This window comes from Haemorhous mexicanus, chromosome 5 (assembly GCF_027477595.1).
Source record: "Haemorhous mexicanus isolate bHaeMex1 chromosome 5, bHaeMex1.pri, whole genome shotgun sequence".
NCBI classification, from domain to species: Eukaryota; Metazoa; Chordata; class Aves; order Passeriformes; family Fringillidae; genus Haemorhous; species Haemorhous mexicanus.
The window spans coordinates 35,920,228-35,936,905 of record NC_082345.1 but is presented as its reverse complement, the minus strand read 5'-3'; the positions used below and the strand labels follow the sequence as shown (position 1 = coordinate 35,936,905).

At 35.7% G+C, this 16,678-nt stretch overlaps 1 protein-coding gene across 3 annotated transcripts in view; it reads left to right on the top strand.

Moving 5' to 3' along the window:
* Positions 1–16,678, top strand: part of TMTC2 (transmembrane O-mannosyltransferase targeting cadherins 2) — a 246,289-nt gene that overhangs the window by 214,830 nt on the left and 14,781 nt on the right. For all 3 annotated transcript variants that reach the window (XM_059846844.1, XM_059846843.1, XM_059846845.1), the window contains 2 exons: positions 2,359–2,473; positions 8,966–9,029. In XM_059846844.1, coding sequence (XP_059702827.1) covers positions 2,359–2,473; positions 8,966–9,029 — 179 coding nt within the window. The remainder of the gene's footprint in view (positions 1–2,358; positions 2,474–8,965; positions 9,030–16,678) is intronic.

The following is a 16,678-nucleotide window of genomic DNA, read 5'->3' as shown; positions in this document are numbered from 1 at the left end:
GTTATTGCCACCTCCAGTACAGAGCAGAGACTTGTGTGTGATAATGTACAGTCCTAGAACTTTCTTTTTTGAAGAACTGAAAGTTTTACTTAGATCTTCGTTCTCCTCCCTGGCTGTATGTATCAGTAGCACATCCACCTACCAGTGTTTCACTCTGCTAATCCAGGGCTTTCGTTAGCAAAAGTATCTTACTGTTAACATTTTATGGTTAAGGCTGGTGTGCTTTAACATGGACTTAAAGATTAGGGGTACTGCTTTGCTTCATTCATTGGAAGAGAATTGGAATACTAGTTGGTCAAGCTCATTTCAAAGATTGCTCTCCAAAGAAAATAGGAATTCAGCCCAAGTAGATATAAACTATTTTATTTGGTAGATTTACTAGGAGAATTTTCATATTCAAATATGAGTTTTTCCTGCTGCATATAAGGCATACTCTGATGTGGTACCCAAAAGAAAAAAATATTTAAAAAAAAAGTAAGCTATTATCTTTTGTCAGATTTTTTTTCCCTTTAGAAGAGACTTCCATTAAGAGACTTCCATTAACAGTTCAACCACTGATTTATAATTCTGAAGACAAATTAATTTCTTGTGGTCCAAATTGTTCTCAAACTATGTTTTTTTCTTATGTTTTCTTCTCTCTTTTTATTTCTTTATTTACCTCTTTTCTTGTGTGGGAAGGCTTTTTTTGTAAATCATCTGTTTCTGGGCACAATAGGCACAAAGCATTGTACTGCATCAAAGTGTGGTACACATTAGAGTGTGTATGTAACTAAAGCAAGCAAACCTTATACTGTGAATGCAGGAAGGTACCATAATGTTTTTACAAGTTTTGCAGATCTGAATAATTAAGATATAGGAGACTGAGTAAATAATCTGCCAACTCTCCCAAGCTGAAATGTATCCACAGAGCAAACAAAAAGTTAAAAAAGCTGTCTTTCATCACTTTTTGAATTGAAATTATTCCTTCTGTGAATATCTTTGTTGTACCAAAGCATCACTGGGTTCACAGTGCTTGTATAGACCTTGCTAGCTCTGGTTAAGGGAATTTTCCACATAGGCACACAGCAAGTATGTGAGCAACAGGGAATGAATGAGGAAAGGGGGAAAGAAAAAAGAGAAAATCCCTTACCATGGCAGGATATAATTTGCTCATAGCTTTATTTATTTATTTATTTATTATATTTATTTTATTTTATTGTTTCTGATGAGGCTTGTTAGTGGTGGCATGGCAGAGTTTTGGTTGAGGCAGCTTACTTGACAAAGTAAGACAAAAAGAGAAGGATGGGATGCTGAAATGTAGAATCACTAGGCTTTAGGAGAGTTTTTCCAAATATAAAGTTATGTACTCACAGCGACTAGATGGTTGAATTCCTTAAAAATGTTGTTGCAAACATTGACACATTTTACAGATTAGGTGTGAAAAAGCATTAAAACAAGCAAAAATAAGGCTGAGTATCTTCCAAATTCTTTTTTTCACCTTCTTCAAAGGAAAACTCATTTTTATAGAGTTCTACTGTATGTTACATGTTTTGTTTTGAAACTACTGTACTTCAGTTAAAGCTTGGTTAATGCTAAACTATTCATTCTTTTCAGTTTATACTTGGTTTAACGATAATGATAATCTCATTTGTAAAATGTGAGTTACTTGATTTTAGCCATCTTCTATATTTGTTTAATGTCAGAGGTAAGTATCATATACAAAACTTTTTAAAAGCTACCTGTTGTGATTCTTTTAGTGTTAGTGAAATGCATTATAAAATACCAGTCCATTAAGGTATACATATATGTGTAATGGTTTCACATCAAATACAATGTAGAATTCTAAAGCTGAAAAAATGCTGTCACGTATGTTCACAAAAATTTATCATTTTATGTGATTTTGGGATATGCTTCTAAAACAAATTTTGGGATATTCTTTGGGAATGTGTTTAATTTCTAGATACTATTTTATTTCAATTTGTTTTGAGGAAGAAAAGACCATGGTAATTGTATAGGCAGAAAGGCATGTTCTCAAATGTCAGGCTTCTTGGCATTTGGGAAGTATTGTTTCTCAACGTCTGAGTTTTACTCTATCATTCTCAATTTTCTCAAATATATATTCCAAAATATTGTTATTACTTGTCATATTTATTGCAATTTTCCCACATTGATTGTATTTTACAGATATTGAAACGCAGAACACATCAGCAAATAACTAAACATTGAATCTGATACATTGGTTTATTGCTTGGTTCATTACTTTGGTGTTTGGGTTTGTTTGGTTGGGGTTTTTTTGTGCTTCCTTTTCCTAACTATACTGTCTGAAGTGTATTAAATCAGTTATTTCCTGTGGGCTGATGTTCACACACTCCATTGCAGGTCAGTTCCTCCTAGAAGAATCCCGCCTGATAGAAGCAGCTGAAATGGCAAAAAAAGCAGCTGAACTTGATAATACAGAATTTGATGTTGTTTTCAATGCAGCCCATATGCTCAGGTTAGTGCTTGTACATCTGCCTCACTTGATGTTCCTCTTCTTTTGGAGGAAAAAAGTCCTTATAGCCTTTGCTTATGCAGGATACTTTTTAAAGCCCAGCAACTCTTTTGAATAATTCAATATTATTGCTAATAAGATACAAAGAGTGGAATTAAATTGTTGCAGCATTTAGCATTTTGCATTTCTTAAATTCTATTTATTATATAATAATTTCCTGCCTTCAAAACTTCTGTTGTTCACAAGCAGGTAATGCATTTTGCTTGCATATGAGAACAAGTCTTTCTTTTGTGAAGAACCTTCTGTAAGATTTCCTTTCACTTGATTTTTAAAATTTTAGTATGCATATCAACTGAAAAGAGGAGACCATATTTCTCGTCTGGATGTAAATAGAGAATATTGAAAATTTCTGATAGTATCAGTAGGGAACATTATGATAATTAGAAATCTAAATATTCCCAGGCTGATAATTACTTTGAGATGCATGGGAGCACTTAGTGATATTCTCAGAATCTGTGATTTAAAATGTAGTCTTATATTTAATTGTCTTCTGCCTGAATAGAACAAAGCTTTGGACTTCTGTTTTAGCTTTTAAAGCTGTCAGGCCTGGTTATTCAGTGACATTAAGCTTCTGTCTGTGAGTTTAACATTATCATTAAACTCACATTACTGTAATAGGTATCCTCCATGCTTATTTCTAGGATAACTATCTAATTATTGTCTATTGTCCACTTAACAGCTATAAGGATACTTGATTTCATTTAGATAGTATCTAAGCATAGAAAATGCATGAAAAACGAAATTGAAAAAATTTATTTCATTAGCACAAAGTAGTTCTTGAGATAATTTCTCTGCTGAAGATATCTTACTTAGGCTCCTTTATATTTTAGCATTTTAAATAAGAAATGAAAGAAAAAGAAGGTTTATAGGTTTAATAAATCTGCTTTCTCTGTGAGCACTGAGTATAGCATTTGAGGTCTTTGAAGCACATATGTTTACATCTGGATATGAGTATTTTTTCACTTTCAAAGTAATAGCTGTGGTGCTGTGCTGTATGCTGCTTGATCTGGTTGGGAGTGCACTGTTTTTGGGAGGCCTTGACAAGCAATGAGCTTAGTGATTCTAAGCTGCATTCTCAATTTTTACTGTAAGTGCAAAGCCAAAACAAAGAAAATGCACTAAACTGAAACACTAAAAAAAAAAAAAAAAAAAGGCCTGCTTTAGTTTAGCTAGAATCCCTCATGCTCCTTTGGGATACTCAGTTGATCTAATTTTTCACTTAATACTTAGCTCTCTTTGTGGAAGATCATAATGTCTTCCCAATACTCTCTGAGAGTCTAAAGTGTTCTGTAGGATTTAGAGTCAGGGTGGCAAAGCTGAATTCAGTGCTGACAAGTATTTGCTCAAAACCCCGTGTGTTAGCATCTGCCTGATTTTTGCTAAAGGTTACAGTTTTGCTGTCCATCCTTGTTCACTGCTTTACTTAGCAATTAATTCAAATATATTGCTTCTGTGATACTTGTTGGACAAGGTCAATGCTTATTCATTCATTGTAACAGAGCAGCTACAAATCCACCAGGAGTCTGGCTCTTCAGAAGCAGATGATTTTTAGGATCTTTAGAGCAGTGGAGGGCTGAGGTGATTCCAAGAGGAAAACAGATACCAAGGCACAAAGGAGGACAGAAAGAAGGGAGTACTCTAACTGGCACAGAGTGACACTGCTAGAAACAGAATGCTAAAGACAGTCATAAATGAAAGGCTGACATAATTTCAAGTAGGTGACCAACTGCTCTTTAGGTACCCTAGAGAGCTATAAAAACTGACTGGTAAGTGAGTAAGAATTTTGAATTAACTGCACAGCTGTGAGATAGAAAATACATTATAGAAGTTCACAGAGCATGAAAATGAAATGACTCTTGTGAGAGACACGGGATAAATTTTAAAGACGTGCTGTGGAATAAGAGACAGAAATTGATATTAATGGGGATGATGCAAGGTTTCCAAAATGACTGTAAGATAATAACAGAAGCTTAGATTTTTATATAGATTCTGATATTTTCTTTTTCAGACCAAATATTTTGCACAGTGATATATTTTTGAATTAGGAAGGAATCATCTTTCCCTCCTCTGCTACTGCTGTTTCCACCATTAGCCTAAGGAGTGTCACGAGACTCAGAAATATGAAGACGTTTCTTGGTTTACAGCTGTTTTGGATAGAAAATAAATACACTATTCTCTCAAAATGCAATTTATTTTTCTAGTCTAGTGCTAAAATATTTTCCTTTTTTTTTTAAATCTCCCTACTTGCTGAGAAAAAAAAAAAAATGCAACCTAAATAAAAATGAACAGCTTCTGAAAATTTAGAACCAGAGTGCTGCAAGTTAAATTTCTTTTTCTGATATTTGCAACAGAATGGTTAACTGGATCCAAATGCAGTAGCTGTATTCATAGATAGCTTGTTCTCCGTTTAGCAGTCTCAAGAAGAATGTCTGCTCTTCCAATCAGATATTCCAACATTACTGATTTCCTCTCTTTGTGACTGAATCTGAAGTAAAAAAAAATTAATTACTTAGTTCTGTTTGCATTATTGAGAAACCTCCCCTTTCCTAATTACATTATAGTTATTAATTTTTTTTCCTAAATGACTTCTGTAGCAAGCCATTAATGCAATGCAAGATGATTCGAGTCATCTGTAAGAGGGGGGAGATGTGCGATGAATGCAATTAATTTCTTTGCAACAGTCTGGTAGCTTTTAACTTGCATAATGCTTGTCTGTAAAATTCATTTTCTCAACAAATTTGTTTTCCAGACAGCTTTCTTCAAGGGTCATGCAGCCATTTGGGTGGTTCAGTATCTGGTCATGTGGTTTATGTTTGTAGCATTTGCTGTGCTCTTGCTTAGAGGAGTTTGAAGTCTCTCAGCCGAGCAGTGAGGCGTGTGCGTGACGCTGCTCCGTGGCTGGAGCTTCCGTGGCTGAGCCCTGCCTTAGCAAGGGCTACAGGGCACTTTGCTCTCCTAGCCCAAGTGAGCTGCCAGGAGCAAGGCAACTCATGGGCAGCAAGGACCACGTGGGTGAGGGTGTGATCATTTCTAGGATGAACAATGGCAGTGTGGTGGCACCGCCATAAGTAGAAACAGGAAAAGAATTTCACCTTGCCTCCACGTGAAAACAGATTTAGGAAAAAGATCTCTTTGCTTAAAAACACATTTTATAGGAAAATTTCATTTTTCCAGGCTTTTGTTGAGAGGGTTTGGTTCTGGGAAAATCACATGAGGCATGAAGTTACCAGATGTTTATTATCTGTTGAAAACAGAAGTCTAAATTAGAGCAGTACTATATTACATGGTCTTTAGTTTTCGGTGATTTTCTGCAAGAGCATTTTGGCTGTCCAGAATACACTGACCAAACATGGAGTGTAATTGCTGATACAGTATCATAGGCACAACTTAACTCAGTGTTATTGTCTGAACAGGTTATATTAACCCTATATTTACTATCTATGTGCTTAAATATACAACTATGTATGGCAAGCATATAGTCTATATAGATTTTTAAAGCAAAAAAGACCAACTGAGGATGAATAGTTAATTGTAATAGAGCAGCTGATTATAAAACCTGATAATCTTGTTGTTACACAAAAAGGTCCATTAAGAAAGCCATTCAGCATTTTAAAATAGGAATTGCTGAAGAAGATTTCTTTGTAGGTGTGCTGGCATCTATGATTTTAGTACAAAAATCAACAGTCTGAAGCCTTGTGCCAAGCAGCAGGCGTGTTAAAACTAACCCTTTCTCACTCACATGTATCTAAATCACTCAGCATTGGTGGTGTTTTTCTCTTACAACAGTATTTTTTCCAGTGAACAGTGTAAAAATCAAAATGAATGTAAACTGATTATAGCTGGGTGTCATCAAGCACGTTTTTAGGTGTCACTGTTAATCAGCTGGAGCTAAATATGGGGAATTGGTTGGTCTAGAAGCTCAGGTTAAGAGATATGAAAGAATAAAAAGTGGAAACATTTTTTCCCTTAAAACAAAACTGGATGCTAGTTGTTAGTGGGAAAAATCAGATATCTTTTCAAAGGCAGTTCTCATGAAAAGATTTAGGATAGAGGTTAAAATTTAGCTCATAACTATGAAAAAGACTCTCTTCTGAACCTCTCTTTGCTCCCCTTACTTCCTCTCTGATTTTTTATCAACATTTTATCTAATATTTTACTCTAATGTGAGTTATGTTACTTTTAATAGTGTCCTTCCATTATTTGACATTGATCCAGAGCTCTTTACTGCTCAGTGGCATAGGGTTACTGCAATTTCCTACCTCTGTGCCTTTAATTTTTCTCAAGGGAAAGCTGTTTCAGGGCTTAACATAATTAATTTCTAGCTTAGATTTGCAGTGGAAATAGGAACCAGAATTCTGGAGCATCTTAGCTAAAAGAACGGTTGCTGAATGCCTCAAAAATGGAACTAGCATTTTTCTGACCAGGTTACTGTGTTGTGCATTCATTTCTCTGAACTGTTTTTAACAGGGAACTATGTATTCAAACTGATTTCCACTTGGCAATTAATGATCCTTGTTCCAAGTTGTACATGTGGCAGGAAAGCAAGCCGTGTATTTCCACTGGCCTAAAGGGGGGACAGGATTTTAATGGGTTCCACACTCGCATGCCAGCAACTCTTTTTGGAGGTGAAGTGTAGCATTTGTATTTGCCTCCTGGGAAAGGCACCTTGTTTATTGTATGTTATTTCACCACTTAAGAAGTGATTTGTGTCCTGACAGTTTTGAGCAAACGGGGGAAAAAAAAAAAAAAAAGCTTTGTAACATGTTTCATTTTACAGTGCCTTGCTGTAAATCCTGAAATTACTAAGTATGAGATTATTTTTTTTTGCAATCATTTCAAGTGCTACTGATGCCCAGCAGGAGTGATTCAGAAGCAGGTTGAATGAATATTTTTAGACCTTCAATCATTTCTAACCGCTGCAACCACTAAGTAAATGATACATGTGCAAAGTAATTTAAAACAGTTAACAGGTATAAACCAGGTTCTATTTAGCAAATTGTTAGCCATGAAGTGGTTTCAGCTTGCGCAGGAATTACGTGAGAAACTTCAAAGGGATTATCCTTTCTCCCTTTCTCCTCCCAAGACCAATAGTTGTAAAAATATGTTGTTTGGGATTAATTGCCTATCCATGTATTATGTGGCTAATGTTTAAAATCTGTGTGGATAGAAACAAAATTAGAACACAATCTGATACCAAAGCATGTAAAGGTTTGTGTAATGAACAAGGTAAAATAAGTGCTCAGTTGATTGATACTTTTTGAACTAGTAACTGTTTGCAAAAGCAGGAAAAGAAGGAAAAAAAACCCCAAACAGCCCACCTTACAGTCTTATCCTTGTTTTCTAATGTTTCCATTTTGTATCATAGAAATGCAGCTGTGATCACATAACAAAAAAAAATATGTTTAAGATCTCCTGTCCTAAGTCTCCTGTAAAAGGACTTAGCACTATGATTCATAGGAAAATAGCAAATAACTTTAGCAGAAGATAAGTAGCCTACCTGAGAGTCCTGCTTGGTTGTTCTTACAGATTGGCCATTTTTCCCTTGACATGTATGTGATCAACTGATATTCATTGGATTCGTGGCCAAAATGGATAGTCAAGGGGAAATTAAGAAGGTGGAGACAAAAGGAGAAGAGAGGAATTTGAGAGAAGTGATAAAAAGGGCCTGTTGAGACAAAAACATATTTGGATTTCTTTGGCAACATACTGCATTTTTGTTTGAAGACCTTAAACTAAAAACTCAGGAGAAGAAATAAAAGCTAAACTATGAGGAGCATGTAGATGCTGACAGCAGTAGTAAGGAGAAGAAAAAGTGTTGAGCTAATACTGCTTCAGGTACCCAGAAACTCATCTTATTCTCTTGGAATATGAGATTTACATTTAAATGCCTGCTCAGAATTATGTGAGCAAATGCTGAAATCAGAACTCTTTCCTCAGTGAATTCCCTCAATCATGGAAACCTAGCTTTTAGAAAACTTTATGTTCCCTGACTTTTTTTCCTTTATTTACTGGAATTATAGTGGTTTTGGGAGGGCACAAAGTGAGAAACGACATGGTATTATAATATACAGTTTCAGAATTTAAGTATGTCTGATAACAAAAAATGAGCCACATTTTCTTCTGGTGAAGACTGGTATGTCTCTGGTTTTGCCTGAGATTAGTGTTCAGCCTTCTGTATTTCTTTCCATTATGTACTAATATCATTGCAGAACTAAAAAGAAAATGAAGTAAGCAAAGAGGATTTGTGCTAATGGACATTCTGAACTATAAGAAAACTTGTAGATTTACATATTTTGTGCATTTGTTAGGTTAATATCCTTAAACAGCAGGGAGTAGTTGCAGTGTTTAGTTTTTAGCTATTCTATTTTACGTATGGTTTCATTTTAACACAAAAAAAATGAGATGTAACTGTGTTGTTCTTTTCCATCCTGATAGACAAGCCAGTCTTAATGAAGAGGCTGAGAAATATTATGAAATGGCAGCAGGATTAAGACCTAATGTAAGTACCTTCTTAATGATATCCATTACATAAGTTGATGAACGTACTACGGTACTGAACCCTTTGTGTTGAGAACTTCTTGCTGGAGCATTTGATCTCTCAGCCTGTGTTGTATATGTTCTTTTAGTAGTTAATTGTTGGGTGTTTAGATGAAGCTGTTCATTTGTCAAACCAATCACTGCACTTTCAAGTTGCCTCAGTGAAGTGATCTAGTCATAAGTCTTGGCCAACATACTTTTAAGAGACTTCTAGGTTTAGATTTATTTATCTATGTTTAAATGTGCTAAGTTTGGAAAGCTTCTCCAATTCCATATCTTCACTAGTAAACGAGAATGAAAGGCTATCCTGTGAGCCACATTTAAAGGAATTTTTAATAATACATTTATGCATTTTCTTCTGTCATGAACTTCTGGCAAATGTTGTTCAGCAAATGTAAAGATGTTTATCTCTGCTGTAGTTGTATATTGGCAAAGAAATACTTATTGTTTGAGCAGTTATATTTATCAGTAAGTGACATGCCTTTTAAGAAGGGAAGCTCATTTCCAATTTTCATTGCATCAGGAATTAAAGAAATAAAATACTTTTTACTTACCATTTTTTACTTAATATACATTTCTTTTCAATTACCTCAACATTTTGAGAAAAAATAATGAGCATAAATGGGGCAGATTTCTTTAGATACTTGACACTTTGTCTATACAATAAATCAAATCTAGGAAAATTTCTGTTACAGAAGTCCATAGTGCCAAATTCAAGGATGCAAGTCAGCAAATGTAGTTAAAAAAAAGGAAAAACCCAAGTTTGAAAAAAACCAAAACTTAAAAGAGCTTTCAGAGCTAAGAATCAAAAGCAACAACAAAATATAATAAAAACCCCATAATAACTTATTCATATGAAATTACAGATTTTCATATTGTCTCTTAAAAACTTTCAAAACACTACTTATTTCATTACTTCATACTTTGTGAAATAACAATAAAGACTTTGTGATTAATAATGCTTGCATAATGCAAGACTCTTGCCTTTTTATCTGAGAGGATACCTTAATGTTGAAACTACTCCCTCATCTTCTGCAAATTGGTACAATTTTTCTTTTCTGTGCTTCATTGTATGCTCAAAATGCTTCTCAGAAACTAAGAAATAAGTTTATTGTGTATAACTCCATATAAATATGGTTTTATATTTGAGGTTTCTCAGTGGGCTTTGGAGTGACTGACAGCAAGCTCACAGCAATAGTACTCTAAAGGTTAGGTATTTCTGATTATTGGTGACAAGCTTTACATATTATGACCAAAGTATTCTTTTTGAAGTATAAGATAGTCAAAACACTTTGTTGTAGAAACTTTCTTCTAACTTTGATTAGTGTCAGTAAAAATCTCATAGGTACTGCTGTTCAGCTTTCTTCAAAAGATGATTATACTTCAATGTTCTAGGTGATAGTTTAATTTTCTAGCTGAGCATGGCGTGCATATGGTTTACAACTTTTTAGGAGTATTTTATTGGTGCAGAGTGGGAAACTTTTATCCATATTCACAGCCATTATCAACTTTCTGATGACTTTACAGGGCTATGTCTCAAAAATGTAAACAAAACCACAAGTAGTCATACATTTTTTCTTATTGTTATTAACTCTCAAATTTGCTATACCAGTTTCAGACTGGGAGGAACAGAAGCCACTTGAGAAGGCTTACTTGGTAGTGAGCAGTTTAATGCATACATGGTATGACAGAAGCTCCCAATCTTTCCAAAGGAAAACGGAAGGAAAATTATTGAAGGACTGTGTACTTCAGGCTGCATCTGTGCCTATGAATTAAATGTGCTTAGAACTGTTCTCTAGTGCTGATTGAACCAGCTGCTTTGAGTGTATCCAGGTATTGTCCTAGAGACTGCTGTGGCCCAGGGCAGAGCTGTGTAGAAACCATTCTCACATCATGAAAATGCCCACAGTTGATTTTGGTATTTTGTATGTGGCCTGTGCATCCTCTCACTGTCTAATTAATATGAAGGATCAGCAAAATTACGTGAGTCAAGATGATAACAAATTATCCTTAAATAGAATCAATGTTGAAAGATCTTTGTTTGGTTGGGTTTTTTGTATCTGTCATTATTGGTCTAGAAACATTTCTTGACAGAAAATTCAAACTACTAGATATATTAATGTGATGTAATATGCAGATTCTTACCATTCCATGTATGTAAACACATACCTCTATGTATACTTGTGTGCATGTTTAGCTGCTAGTAGGTCTCTCCCCAAATTACTAGTATAATTAAGTGCTCAAAGGGTCTGTTTAACTAGTCTACTTCTAGTGCTTTAAACAATACTGTTTGATATGAGTGAATTATGGAACAGCATCCCAAGTAAACTGGGACTCTGCTTTCTTTCAGTATGACTTTTTTTCCTTTGGTTCCCCAGCCACTTGGCCAGATCCCAAGTTGAGGATCCATTTCTTTGTTATCAGCTTCTTTCTTTCACTGTGCCAAGACAATTAAATTACCACTTATTCTAAAGAATAACTTTAGACCAATGCTTCTGAGAGATTTTCATGTAGCACAGCCTGAAACAAAACTCAGATTTCCACTCTCTTGCAACTGTTCCTTTAGAAATATAACACTTTGTACATCTCTAATATCATTACTGTAAGATAAAGTCCTTAAGAGCAATAAGAGATTTTAGTAATGCTGCAAACACAATCTTTTACTGATTGTTAGTGATTTTTTCTATGCTTGTTTAGCTATCATGACACAGTTTTGTTCTCAGCATTCTATCTTCCTTTTGCATCCCTTTCTTTGGTTTCTCAACCATTCTTGTTGCTTTTGGAATGAAGCAATACCTTGTGCACAACAATTCCTCATCTGCTCCCTAATGTATAAGCCCTTTGGATCCAGAAACTGCTCTGCTGAGCTTTTCTACACCCATGTCCAGTTTAAATGGCCATCTGATTTACCACTTTTAGAGATACTTAATTGGCTATTTTAGTGCTTTTTCCAGACAGCAGTCTCCACTCTTGCTTTTGTCCCTTTTATTTCAGTGTCTTAGAATGGGAGAACAGCAGTGAGTACCAATGTCCCTGAATGTCTGAGTCACATTCTCATTTAACTAATCCATTTTTAGAAAAGTTGTGACTAAGGCAGCTAAAAACATTGCCAGAAACACAGTATTCAGTTACAGAAAATGTAACTTCTCTGAAATTTGCAGGCTATTGTTTTAAAGAAATCAAGCATAAAAAGATTTTTTTTTTGCAATAATGGGGATGATTCATTCATCACTGAACTAATTGTGAGAGGTCTGAGAATACAGTTGTTTTTTTTTCATTACAAGCCTTATTGCAATGAATGAAGTATTTGCAAGAAAAATATACTCAATAAAGGAACGACTGAATACAGCAAAGGTGTGTTAAAATGTATACCCTCATCTTGAATGCCATCCTTGCTTTTGGATTCACATTCTGTCTGCAGATGGTAAAAGAAGTAAAACACTTTGATACAATAGCTGCACCAGCTGAAAAGGAGCTTGGATGCAAATTAAAAACAAATCTGGCTGTATTAGTGTTTGAGATATAGACCTAGCTGTTTTCTTAATAATGTTCACAATTGGTCTTATTTACAGTAGGTGGGTATTTATCCTCCAGGAAAGTAATTTCCAGACAAATTTCAGAAGAGCAGTATTTTCTGTAGAACACACTGCTGCTTTGAAGATGAGAACAATTTGTCTTTAACTTTACTAAAGAAGCAAGCATTCTCAAGTTTATGTCTATTTTAGCTTTCAGAGAGTCAACTTCCCCTGGACAGCCAAGAGGTAGAGAGGAATCCAGGAAGCAGTTCAGAAAACAAACCTACTTTTATTTGCAATTTCTTACAGGACTGTCTTTTCTTCCTTCAACTATGTAGGTAACCTACAGAGATTAGCCTCCCTAGCCCCTTGATCTTTATGAATGCTTTCCAAAAAATATGTTACTGTATTGTGTATTGTACCATGATCAAAACAAAGTAATTTTAGAGCCTTCTCAGTGAGAAACACGTGTTTGTTCTAGCAGTGTTGCCTTGAGTGTACATGAATCACATTAGTCTGATTTTAATAAATTCAGTTGCATGAAGAAATGAAACCATAAGTTTCTTGGACATTTATACAGTAATTATTCTATGTGAGAATTGCTGAAGAAAAACTGTATTCAGAGATGATTTCTGGATGCCCTACATATTATAATCTTCACAAACTAGGAAATTGTTTTAACAAGTTGTTAGGCACTCTAAAATGTGAGCTTTAAGTTTGCTTTGTTGTGGAAAAATCAGGCATCCGGAAACTGCCTTTAAATTGCCATTCTTTACAAGTGTGTGAGATACCAACTTAAGCTTCAGCTTTGTTCAAATTTTAAGATATCATTTGTGTAATAGAGCTGCGTTTCTAATTTTTTTTAAGTCTGAGCCTGAAGCAGCCAGTCATTAAAAAGCTGCTCTAGAACCCCCACATATGGCCAATGGCTTTTGAGAAGAAAGGGCACTTTGAAGTGTGACCTCAAGAGTATTAAATGAAAGAGAGCTCACCAGAGCCTTAAGACTTTGAGCCACCACCTTGAGCTGATTGGCTTAGGAGCATTCCTCAAGGAGGTGTCATGACCTGTAAGTCACTACCATCCCAACCACATATTAGTGCTGCTTGCAGTCTGGAGCTCATGACAGCTTTAAGCCCCATGTCATCAGCACATTGTCAGATGCAGCTGTTTCCACTCTACCACTTCAAAAGGGCTTGATTAAATGTCTTACTATAACAACATACATAAAGACACACATGGAGAGTGAGGGGGAAAGGAGAAATGTACCTATAAGCAAAATAAATACAATTTCCACTAGATGGTTTAATCATGATGTGGGGGACTAAACCGTTTTTTGACTTGAAGGGCTTATGTAATCACTTAACACAATATCATATTAAAAAGAAGTTTCTACAAGTGCTTCTTTAATTTTTTTCCCCAACGCTGGAGCAAAGATTTCATGCCAAAGGCTTCAGGCTTGCAATAAGCTCTACCTCAAGCTGTCTAACTGGTGAAAGAAGAATGCTAGTGATTTCTACATAATTGACTGTAATTTCATAGGCACCTTAGAGATAACATGCTTTCACTGCCTTCTTAGGGAAAGTGTTCATAATTCATGGGATTTATTCATGGCAGGACTTCTAAAAAAAAAATACTTCCACTAGTACATACATCTTTAAAAAATAAAGTAAATATAGCATTTTTGTCTTGAAACATCTGTAATCAAGATCTACTTTATTATATATTTTTTCCTTCAATGTTTCTGTGCCAAATTTCCTATTTGATTTTCTCATGAACATTCAGTAATTGCCTCTCGTAGCTTTACCAGATTTGGAGTAATAGTGAGGGGAAAAAGCTTAAATGCATTTTGCCAGCTTTGTTAAGGACGTGTCCTGTTATTGCCAGGGAGAATTTTCATAAACTTTTTTAAGAGCTTCTGCTATGTTAAATCTACTGATGATGCCAGTAATGGATGGTCTAACAGTGATTCTTGCATTGTCTGCCGCTGATCCTCAGTTGACAGAAAAACTGGCTACACTGGATCCAAAGTCACAGCTACACTGCCCCAGGGATGCAGCAGATCCCTCACCAGCAATGTATCTGTTGCTCCTGCAGCTGTTTTGAGCAGGTCTACCTAGTCCCTGTTATTCAAATGTAACTGGAGTGCCTTGCCATCCATTCTCCTGGTTCCTGGACCATAAAGCTGACATAATTCCCTAGAGAAACAGTATATATATGGTTTTAACACTGTGTATTATTGTCAATAAAACATGGCAATCTACAGCTGCAAATCCTTGTTTTAAAATGTTGTTCTGCCTGTTTACTTCTTCATTCAAAATAATGAACACATGATCATATTTTAGCTTTATCTACTGTTGATATAGCATGACCACAGAGCTAAGTACAACAGATCTGTTTAGTTGTCTGAAGGGGAGCAGAAGGAGCTTCTGTTGGCTGCCTGTGTGCCCTCTGAGATGCTCCCAGCTTCTCCTGCTCTATGTCAGGGCTGCACACCTTCCTACTACCAGCAGCAGTTGCTGCTAATCCCCTCATTGTTTAAAGCTTCTTCTCAAGTGTGCCAGACTTTCTGCTTCAATAATATGAATGGCTGTGGGTTCCTTCCAGCCCAGCAGCACTCTTGGCTTCCTGAAAATGCCTCCTTTCTTTGCTCCTGGTGAAGGTGTGAGGAAAAAGAAAACTTCCCAGGATTCAATTCTTCCTCTCTGCCTACTAAAGACTGAACCAGTTGTTACAGGGCATGTAGGATTTTCAGGCACTAAAACAGGTACTATGGCTTCCTAATAAGAAGAATAGGCAGGACTGATGAGAACTGTTCCAGATGACATGTTTTTAATTTTTTTTTTTAGTTTGAATTCAGACAGGTACGGGGGTGGAATGCTTAGGCATGGATTAGCTCCACTGGAGGAGGAGATAGCGGAACATCCTTATTGAAAAGAGGACATCACTCTCTGATCTCAAAAGGTTAAGAGAGCCCTTGCTTGGTCACTGTAAATTGTTTAGACTGTCCCTGTTGAAACACCATGAAAAAATGACTCTGAGATTTGATATCAGAGTATCTGTGACATTTTTCAGTCTGCATAGTGCAAGGGTGACCTAGCTTAAAGGTTGTCCAGAACAGAAAATTTCAAGAAAATTAACTGAATGCAAGATTCCCTTCATTTCAGTTATTCCCTTCATTTCTTCAGTATTTGCACAGAAATGGCAATATTTCCCCATGTAAAGAGTTTATCCATGCACAAAGTCTCTCTGCTCCTCCTGAGCTTTGTAAAATCTTATTAGTCCCCAACTCAATTTTCTTTTGTTGTTGTTTTCCTTCACCTCTTTCAGGTCCTTCTTGTCTGGGGCTAAGCCCAGGGCAGATACATTATTTACATCAAGGTATTTGGGAAAAACAGTGTTTATTCTTTTAAACAAAACTATTTATTTCTGTATTTGCAATTATATTTGTTCATGGCCCTCCAAAATATTTTTATTACACATTTGGGGTGGTTGTTGTGCACAATTGTCAGCTTCAAGACAGGCTTCTGTGTTGCTCTGAATCTTAAAGTATTCCTACTTCAGCAGAGATTAGTGTCTCCCACCTCAAAAAAATACAACAGAAGAAACAAAAAGCCTCATGTAGTGTTTTCTGTCCCTGTGATCTCCATCGAGGGACAAAGAAAGAATACAGGCTGCTGGAATGGAGATATTTACCTGCACCTGAAAAGCCATATCAGAATGAGTTATATAATTTGAAAACCAATTTACTCAGCTGTGGAAAACACTGAATTTCCTTTGGGAAATACATGAGAATATTTATTGCCTTACTGCAGAAATTTGTACATGTGCTTTCTCCTGCACTGTAGCAGCTCTGTAAAAGCAAAGATTGAATGTGCTTTTGGGCAATTATAGAATACTTAAATCTAGTTCTCAGTATTGTGATCCATCTTTGTGTAAGATGCAGAGGAACAAGCTGGAAATCCTGTCATTGCAGCTCACATTTTCACTTTTGTGAGAGTTAGGTTATGGGAAGTTGATTTGTACTCTCCTGATTATACAGGCAGTTAAACAAAAATGTCTAAGATCAATTGGCTTGCTCAGTGTAATTTGTGAGCT